This window comes from Helianthus annuus, chromosome 15 (assembly GCF_002127325.2).
Source record: "Helianthus annuus cultivar XRQ/B chromosome 15, HanXRQr2.0-SUNRISE, whole genome shotgun sequence".
NCBI lineage: Eukaryota > Viridiplantae > Streptophyta > Magnoliopsida > Asterales > Asteraceae > Helianthus > Helianthus annuus.
In genome coordinates this window covers 69958606-69969647 of record NC_035447.2, presented here as the reverse complement: position 1 = coordinate 69969647, position 11042 = coordinate 69958606, and the positions used below count along the sequence as shown (strand labels likewise).

The following is an 11042-nucleotide window of genomic DNA, read 5'->3' as shown; positions in this document are numbered from 1 at the left end:
ACAGTTGGCTGCCGTTGGGTATATTCAATTAAGTATAAACCAGATGGTTCTATTGGAACATACAAAGCTCGATTTGTAGCCAAAGGGTACACTCAAACGTATGGGATCGATTACTCTGAGACGTTTTCTCCGGTTGCAAAAATGGACACCATCAGAGCACTCTTCTCTGTGGCAGCCAATAAGAATTGGCCTCTCCACCAGTTTGATGTTACAAATGCATTTCTCCATGGAGACCTATCGGAAGAAGTTTACATGGAAGCACCTCCAGGTTTTTCAGGGGGTTTTAAAGATGGGGAAGTTTGTCGGTTGAAAAAATCTCTGTACGGGCTAAAACAGTCTTCTCGGGCCTGGTTTGGAAAGTTCACCTTGGCCATGAAAGAATACGGGTATTACCAAAGTAACGCTGATCATACCCTTCCTAAAAAGAAGAAACAGCCTCGTAACTTGCCTGATCATATATGTAGACGACATGATTATCACCGGAAATGATGTAGAAGAGATAGCACGGCTGGAAAAGAATCTGTTTTCAAAGTTTGAAATGAAAGACCTTGGGAATCTCAAGTATTTCCTCGGAATAGAAGTTCTCAAGTCTAAACAGGGGATTTTCATCTGCCAAAAGAAGTATGTCCTTGATCTCCTGGCGGAAACTGGTTTGATTGATTGTAAACCAGCAGATACGCCAATGGTGGTGAACCACAATCTTCACATGGAGCTTAATGGCGAGCTTGCAGACAAAGAAAGGTATCAACGGCTCGTGGGCAAGTTAATTTATCTCTCTCACACTCGCCTTGATATAGCTTATGCTGTTGGAGTGGTAAGTCAGTTTATGCACCAACCGCAAGTTGCCCACCTGGAAGCTGCTCAGAGAATTCTAAGGTATCTAAAGGGAACCGCAGGCCATGGAGTGTTGTTCAAAGCAAATGGACATTTAAATGTTGAGCTCTACACTGACGCCGACTGGGCAGGAGATAAGGGAAATCGAAGGTCAACATCAGGGTACTTCTCCTTGGTTGGTGGAAACCTTGTTACCTGGAGGAGTAAGAAATAGAAGGTGGTCGCTCTGTCGAGTGCAGAAGCAGAGTTCAGAGGCATAGCTCGAGGGTTAAGCGAAGTTCTTTGGATCAGGAAACTTCTAGAAGACATTGGTTTCTCCCAAAGGGCAGCACCCAGTAAAATTATGTGCGACAATACAGCTGCAATACAAATCTCAGAAAATCCAGTTCAGCATGATCGAACAAAACACGTGGAGGTAGATCGACATTTCATCAAGGAAAAACTGGAGGAAGGGATCATTAAGCTCCTGTATATATCATCAAAAGATCAACTTGCAGATATTCTCACAAAAGCAGTCAACGGAAACACTTTTAATAGTTGTTTGAGCAAGTTAAGTATTGGAGATCCCACTACTCAACTTGAGGGGGGTGTCGGAAAGAAGGAAACAAATAGTATAGGGGCTAGTGTGTAATATGGTGGTCTATATAAACACCATCTTTGTGTAACCCTAATCTTGTACACTACAATTTCTCAATACAATTCAAACCCAAATCAAAGATTATTCTCTATACCAAACAACAAATAACGCCATTTTTACTTATGTTGTTTTCTAGAGAGTTAATTACTGTTTTCGTCCCTGTGGTTTGTCAAAAATCACTATTTCAGTCCATTAGTTTAAAAATTGCGATTTCAGTCCCTGTGGTTTTACTTTCGTAACCATTTCAGTCCCTGTGGTTTCACGTTCGTAACCATTTCAATCCATTATTCTGTTAAGTACAGGGACTGAAATGGTTACGAGGTGGACTGAAATGGTTACGAAAGTTCAACCACAGGGACTGAAATCGCAATTTTTAAACTAATGGACTGAAATAGTGATTTTTGACAAACCACAGGGACGAAAACAGTAATAAACTCTTTTCTAGATAATGAAGTTCCACGCTAGTCCTATTGAACACCTACTTTAAAGTTTTACTTACATGACCATAACAAACGTGTTTATATGTATCTTAATCTTATCAGTGCTCTACAATACTTAACTTTCAATATACCATACATGTCCTATACAATTCAAACATATTTGTTTATACACGCCTTATACTATACTATGTTGGTCCGGACGGATCAAACAATCAGATCGAACACAAACACAAGATATTTATGGGGAGAAACCCACGACTATTTCTATTCAATCAAACGAACTTACAAGGAAAAAGACAAATAAAACTATAATCTAGACCCCTATTTATACTAAAAAATAATCAAAGAAATCCTACTCAAATGCTTCTATCAATTATAATGTAATACTAACTCACAATTATATCGCTAATTAAATCAAACTAGATAATTCTAAACTCTCAAATAATTAATTAAAAACTAATTAAACTAAACTTGCCACTTTGAACCCTTAACTTTATTACTAATTCAAAATTAACCTTCATAAAACTAAACTTGCCACTTTGAACCCTTTAACTTTATTACTAATTCAAAATTAACCTTCATAGAGTCATACTCCTTAGCTCACAAGTTATTGTGCTACATTTGTGACACCTTGTATTATACGTTCTTCAAGAAGTAACAAGCAAATTTGAAAAAAAAAAAAACAGATAATCAAGAAGTAACATCAAGCAAATTTGAAAAAAAAAAAAAAAAACAGACAAATTGGTTGTGATGAATAATAATAGCAACAATATAGTCTAACTTTTCTCATATACATGGCATATTAATATTTTTTTTGAACGACAAAGTTGAATCACTGACGGACCACTGGAGTATTATTGTGCCACCTTAAGATGTCACTGGACTATAAAGCCATGGGCGTGACAGATGTTGACAAGCAGAATTAGTACCGTCTTAGTGTGATGACAATGGCAGATTAAGTTCCCCTAAGTTCATTCTTTGTAAACATCTACATCCACGTGTTAATAATAGTATGATAATAAGCGAGACAATGTACACAATTAATGATTAACCATAAAAAATCATGGTGACTAAGTCACAACTAAATTATGACATCGTTTGAATTATGATACTTGTATATCATGTAACACTCAAAATCTTATCATATAAATTAATCCGCTTGAAATATTTTTTTATCTAAAGCAGTGGTAGATCCATAAATTTTTTTTTTCTGGAGGTTCTTTTTGTTAGACTCTCAATAATTCTCACTGATTTTTCCCATATCATACAGGGTTTACACTAATTTTTTTATTTTTTTTCCAAACCGAGAACCCCTAAATCCGCCACTAATCCAAAGTTATAGTTGAATTGCACTTAATTTTAAAATGAGGTTATTATACTGTATATTAAATTACATCCTTAGCTACAGTAGCCACAAAACCCTTAATTTTGAATTTAATTACAAGAGTGTCATCTCATAAGTTTAAAACAATTTGTTGTTACAAAAGGGATAGAAATGTTAAGTAAATTGTATGGGGTTGTTTCCGGTACAAACCATATTTATCTTATAAACCGTAAGAACAGATCCTAATACTTAAAAAAAGTTAAATTAGCACATACCAAAACAATACATACATAAAAGTAGCACTTTTGAATTATATTAACATATGAAAATTAATCAAGATAATTGATTTTAGACATATTTGAATGATATCAACACTTTTTTTAATCAGCACATTGAAAACGAAAGGATGATCCAAATAAAAAATTAATTGCTTGTTAGCATATTTATCGGGAATTTAATATAACTGATATTATTTTATCATTTCTCTCAACGAAAGGATGATCCAAATAAAAAATTAATTGCTTGTTAGCATATTTATCGGGAATTTAATATAACTGATATTATTTTATCATTTCTCTCTAATTAGTTATATGTCACATGACACTTTTTAAATGGTTCTTACACTTTGTATGCGAAACGTAATTTGTATTTGATCCTACTCCTGGACTTTAGATAGGGTCCACTCCTATTTTGGCTTCTTTTTCAGTATGTTTTTATTTTACTTTAGACTCTTTTATTATAATAGTAGTTAAAAATGAATCTTAATTTAAAAGAAATAAATAAAAGGAAAATTTTAAAATAAGTAACGAACCCGTAAACTCACACTCATATTTTTTAATGATAAAAATAATTATTCTATAATTAAAATAATATAAGAATTCATTTCAAGTAAATAATTGTAATAGTTTTGTATTTTTTTATGTTATTTAAAATTTTTGTTTAAAACATGTCATTCTTAATTAGAATAAGTAAGTTTTAATATATATATATATATATATATATAGGGGAAGGTTCAAATGAAAACCACTAGTTAACGCGAAAACTCGAAAACTAATTAAAAAAAGCCAAAAAAACATGCAAAAAATTTTTTTTTTAAAAAATTTTTTTTTTCAATCAAATTTTCGCAGGTTTTTTATTAAAAAAAAAAAAAATTTCAAAAAAAAAAAAAAAAAAAAAAATTTTGTGTAGTGCACATGTGTAATACTGCACATGTGTCTGTGTACTACACATGTGTATTATTACACATGTGCACTACACAAATTTTTTTTTTTTTTTTTTTTTTTTGAAAAAAAGTTTTTTTTTATATATAAAAACTAGCGATTTTTATTAAAAAAATTGAAAAAAAAAAAAAAAAAATTTTTGTGTGTTTTTTAGGCTTTTTTTAGTTAGTTTTCGAGTTTTCGCGTTAAAAGTGGTTTTCATTTGAACCATCCCCTATATATATATATATATATATATATATATATATAGGGTAAGGATAGTGTAAAAAGGGCCTAAAGTGTGAGAAGTGTATTATAACACTATATATAATGCTATATAACACCATATAAACACCGTATAACAATATGTAACACCATATAATACCATATAACACTATGTAACACTATATAACATTATATAACAAATATAACACTATACATCTATCATAGACATACTATCAGACAAACTATAGTGTTATATTTGTTATATAATGATATATAGTGTTACATAGTGTTATATGGTATTATATGGTGTTACATATTGTTATACGGTGTTTATATGGTGTTATATAGTATTATATATAGTGTTATAATACACTTCTCACACTTTGAGAACATTTTACAGGATCCTCTACCTAGGGTAAGGATAGTGTAAAAAGGGCCTAAAGTGTGAGAAGTGTGAGAAGTGTATTATAACACTATATATAATACTATATAACACCATATAAACACCGTATAACAATATGTAACACCATATAATACCATATAACACTATGTAACACTATATATCATTATATAACAAATATAACACTATAGTTTGTCTGATAGCATGTCTATGATAGATGTATAGTGTTATATTTGTTATATAATGTTATATAGTGTTACATAGTGTTATATGGTATTATATGGTGTTACATATTGTTATACGGTATTTATATGGTGTTATATAGTATTATATATAGTGTTATAATACACTTCTCACACTTTAGGCCCTTTTTACACTATCCTTACCATATATATATATATATATATATATATATATATATATATATAGAGAGAGAGAGAGAGACAGAGAGAGAGAGAAACGGGTTCAGGAGAAAACGGCAAAAAGTGTGAGAGCGGTGAGAACAGATTCTGGCTCAACACGTGGCGCGGGGCATGATCAGGGCCCGAGGTGTTTTTTTGTCTTTTTAGTATTCTTCTTCTTTCCCGATTTTCGCGTTTGAGATGCTGCTTTATTTTTTTGCGTGTAAGATAAATTTTGGCCTCATCTAGAATTATTAATTATTTGGCGTTTTACTGTTTTTCTCAGATTTCTTCTCGTTTGATTAATTCTTTTTGTGTCACATAGTTAATTTTTTTGGCGTTATGGCTTTTTCCATGTCATTTTTTGGCGTTTTGTATCTTTTTGTTAATAATTGATTACCATAGATTAATATTTTATAAAATTACAGTAATACGAAATCAAAATAAACTAATAGTCTTCCGTAGGTGGGATTACATCAGAGATGTACCCATCGCTTTGTTCATCACTTTCTTCAGATTTTTCATCATCAAATTTCATATTTGCGTATAACGCCATTAGCTCGTCTCTTCTTTGCTGCAGCCTATTCTTGAATATCACTGCATCCTTGGATTTTGGATCGTTTGAAGGTGCTAAATCACAGAGTTGTTCAATGATAGATAGCAACTCTGTCTTCAACATTTCTTTTATTGGCCTTGAATATTGCACCCCGTTTTTATAAGTCACTTAAAGCGTTCCTTCTTCCTCATGCATCACCCAACTGCTAAGTTTTGGTATCGGAGTATCGTCAATATCATCATCATCTTCTGCCGGATATTTTCTCTTCAGTCTTTTTATTACAGTTTTGTTTCTTTCACAATCGTTGTCCATTGGAACCCAAAGGGTCAGGATATCCTTTTGAACCTTTTCATTCATTCCAAGCATGGTTTTGGTTGTCCTTACCTTTACCCTTCTCCTATCAGAGAACTTTATGATGAATCGTTTCTCTTTCCTTTCAAACCTCCATGCAATAACCTTAGCCATTTTTAAAGTTTTTGGCGTTTTGGACATTATGTGGCGTTTTAGTCAATTTTTTTGGCGTGCTTGAGCTTGTGTTCTCATGGTCTTTTTTTATATTGATTTTTTCCCGCGCATGACAGGTAATTATGGCGTTTTGAAAAAGATAAATAAATTTAATTCCCCAAGAATTTTGCTTTTTAATATAATAAATGTTAGTAAATATGTTTTCCGTCGTTTCATTTTACTGTTTTTGCAGTTTACCGTGTTTTGTTTTCAGACTCAACTGTTTTTATGGTGTAACACGTCAAATCTTGATGGCTGTAATTATGGCGTTTTGTTTTCCAATGACGGTTAGATAACGATTGGACTTTTTCTGTTTTATATTCTTTGCACATTGTTTCACGCTTTTTTTTTTTTAATAATAGTAGTTGTTTAAAGTAACTTTATTATAATTTGGTAGTTTTTTGGAGGCGTTTTTATGGCATGATGGCGTTTTACAAACATTTGCTCATTTTGGCGTTTTATTATATTTTTCATTATAGTATTAAAATACTTTTGTTGTTTATTAACTGAAATTACAAAACAAACAACAGATAAAGAAAATTAAAAAAAAAAAAAAACAAAGTAGAAGCAATTTATGATTTAAATCTTCAGTGTCACCAGTCTCTTTTTTCTTTTAAAACTACAAGAACTGTGACAAATAAATGGCGTTTTGGGTTTGGCGTTGTTTATTTTTTTTGTTCATGTGTTGAAGTGTCTTTGTGGATGTTGGAGATATAGATCAACCCTTTGTGGGTGGATGCTATCTGCCTGTCGTCTTCATTATAATCATTGAGGCCAAAGTAACATTTACACTAGTATAGGTCTCTTCTTATCATCCAAACCTTCTTCAAGAACAAAGATGACATAATGACATATGGGTGTCATCAGTCCCTCTTTTTTCAATTTTGTCCATCTCATGCAGCAAAATCTTACTACACTCACGTAACAAATCATTCAGCGAAACTTCATGCATAACATTACTGAGTATCAAAGAAAAGATGTTTGCCATCGTTGTATTTTTTGGCGTTTTACATTGAGTTGTATTTTTTAGCAACCACTGTGTTTTTTGTGTTTTTTTTTGGTGTGATAAACGGAAGGACGTGAGACGTTTCTATTTATAGAATTTTTTTGGCGCATAGTTTAGGCGGGATATTATTTTTATAACAAAAAATGTAATTAACATTTATTCGGATGTAAGGTTTGGAGTTATATGTCACACCCTGACTTTTGCGGAAGCGTGATTAACGGGTGACTTTCTTAATACCATTGCATTCAATCATAACATCAACTATATGTTAAAACCAAAGATTTGTCATCCATTAAATGAGTTTAAAACATAACAACATTGTTTAAAACATAGACTTCAAATTCAGGTTTTACAAATCATACAAATTGTTTATGAGTTCACTAAGGACTCGTCAAAAGATATTAGATGTAACTAAGGTTTAGAAGACGTGTCTCGTCCAGGAATAAGACACACTGACCAAACCCAAAGACTATGGATAACATCTTTATTCCTATCGCAGCATAAAACTTCCAACGCCCGCCAGATCCACTTACTAATTCCTTGAAATACATGTAGTTTGAAAACATCAACAAAACTTGAGCGAGTTCATGTGTTTAGTATGTGTGCACGAATCATCCTTGAAAACCTTTGTATGTATGTATGTACTTGTAAACTGGTATGAAGCAATAAGGAAAAACAGATCAATTAATGTGTAGCTAATACATTAATATAAGTGACATGGTATAGGAAGCACTCAACCCTGTATGCGTATTTCGTACCGGCCCCTCCGTCGGAACGACATAGTCACCACATGCGGCCAACTCGCAGGCCCATGGGTAGGGCTCGCAACACCCAATAGATCTATCACTCATGCCCCTCGGTCCTTATACAAGGATTAATGGTCTTAAGTTAATCGCCTACCCATTCACGTGATCTAGCAGTACCTTCCTTAGCTAATCATACCATTTGTAATTGTTTGTAATCAGTATGTAACATGTATTTCACCCCCGAGAGTTATAAAACCGAAAACAGTTAAGAGAAAAGGGGGGGGGGGGGACATGAACTCACAGTTTTGCGTTCCTTGTATCCGATGTAACTCAAAGCTTCCTCTAGAACGCACGACTACCTACATGCGTATTACGGTCCATTAGACGAGCGGGTCGTGCCTTGACTTGGTAATGATTAGTGTCTTTGAGTTATGTTTTCAAAGTGTCTTCATTAATATTCCAAGTGTATAATTATTTGTTAAAATAATTAATATTTTAACTTAATACTTCTCAAGTATTTAAACATGTATATCCTTCCCAAGGATGGGTATATTTGTATTCTTGTATTTTCTTGCCATGTAAAGGTGTCACCTTCCGGCGTGTATTTATACGTATGAAAATGTGTATTTTTATTGTATTCGTTAAGTATTCCTCTACTTAATTTCGTATTAATTCTCCGGAATATTGTCTCTAATAAAAATTCATATACACTTCCAAAATATATATATTTCAAGGAATATTACTTAGAAAAATTATTTATAATTTTTCCTTTGGCAAAAATATTCGTATTTTCATAAGTTCCAAAAATAATATATTTTCAAGTCTCACTTAGAAAATATATCTATAAACTTATTTTTATCCAAAATAATGCATTTCAAGTTTATCCAAGAAAATATATATTTTCCCAAAAATAATATATCTTCTAAAAATTCCAAGAAAATATATTTTTACTTCCCAAAAATAATATATTTTCTCCTTGTCAAAAATATGATATAACTTTGTAATAATTGGAAAAAGCATATTTTCCTTTCTTGTGTCCAAAATATTATTTACCAAAATATATTTTGTAAACATATTTTCCGAAATATTTGGTAAGTTACATTCTTTCGTTCGGTTTCCCGATATTTTGTGTGTAATTTGTGTATTTATTTCTTGAGGTTTTTGGTAATATTTTGGATTGTAAATTCTTGGTATTTTGTTAAGTTATATTACTTTAACCCTAAAATAATATAACTATTACACAAAGTATACAAAATATTCACTCACATCATGTCTTTAATGTAAATATATATTCTAAATATATATTTATCCATTTTTATTTATAAAAACCAACCTCCAATACTTGTATTTTTGTAACAAAAATTATGGCAAAGTTTATATAGAAAATCCATGGTTAAAATACACTTATAAATACTTGTTTGAAAACATTTTTCTAAGTGTTTATATTTTTAGAAAATTTTGCCATAGTTTCCTGTAAAAATGGAGGTGTCCATGCTATCAAAGCATATCATTTTCTTTTTAAAATCATCACAAACAATCAACAATCAACCCTAAGCATCTTACACTTACCAATTTGCCATAATCATGTGGTTTATATAGCAACATGAACTTGAACTTTCGTAAAAACTTGTAGTAACTTGGTAGTGTATTTAGTAGGTTTAGTTACCCTTTAAAAAGTATTTACTTCTTTAAAAACTTCATTTTTAAAGAAGTTGGGTGTTTAGAACTTCCAAACATATTTCCCAAAAATGCTTCTTTATGTAATCTTCTTGTTACTCAAGTGTTTCTACACTTGTTTAACCATTAAAAATAGTATTTGTTTATGTAATAACCAAGATCTACTAAAACTCGTATTTCAAGCTTGGTTCTTTTGGAAAACCATTCATAAATTTTTAGATCTATATGATTATTAACCCACTTTGATTATTATTTTTCAAGAAACAATATATCTTTTCAAGTTCATGTCTTTCTTGAGGATGGTTAATAAACCTCTAACATTTCCATCCTCTCAACTTGCTAGATTATGTTTTTAATCATGATCTAGCAAGATCATATAATGTTCTACATTACTTACACAAGTAAACATCATCCAACAAGTGAATCAACACATAAACAACATAGTTTCTTTAAGATTTAAGCTTATGTTCATGCTTTACTCTTGTGATTCTTAGTGTTCTTCATGATTAACTTTATGTAATGTCTTTTAACTACTTAAAATAGAAGTAAACTAGCAAGATCATGGTGCTTACCACTAGCACAAGGCTATGGATGATCAAGAGGAGAATACAAGTGGATAAAAGCAATCGGTGAAGGTCCTTCAACTTCCGAAAGCTCCAAGCTTCTCTATGCACCTTCTAGCATCTTTGTATATGTGTGAAATTAGATGAAAGTGAGTGAATGATGGTGGTTGTGGTGTGCTTGGTCTCGGCCGAACTCAAGGGAGGAAGGAGAGAAGAGAAGTGTGTGTTTAGTGTGTGAAAGATGAATGTTATGAACTCTAAGGATATACTTATAGTCCATCTTACTATATATCCATTGGTTTATATGTCTAGTAGGAAGAAACATGATCCAACATAATCTTATTAAATATGTACTTAAAATCAATGGCGGGGCCACCATATCTAGCCGTCCATAGGTGGGGGGGGTTATAGGTGTAGGCTCCAACCATTTAGTTAGTTATTAGGTTAAAATCCAAGTATTAGTTAGGATTTAGTTACTAGATATTTTTATGATGTGTTATGATGTTCGGGGAACATAACTGGCTTGGTAA

The 11042-nt window shown here is 31.8% G+C and overlaps 1 protein-coding gene across 1 annotated transcript; it reads left to right on the top strand.

Annotated features, from left to right (window-relative positions):
• Positions 1–538: 538 nt before the first annotated feature.
• Positions 539–1048, top strand: LOC110913847 (uncharacterized mitochondrial protein AtMg00810-like). The gene has a single exon (XM_022158664.1). It carries the CDS (start codon positions 539–541, stop codon positions 1046–1048), a length of 510 nt encoding a protein of 169 aa, XP_022014356.1.
• Positions 1049–11042: the final 9994 nt, after the last annotated feature.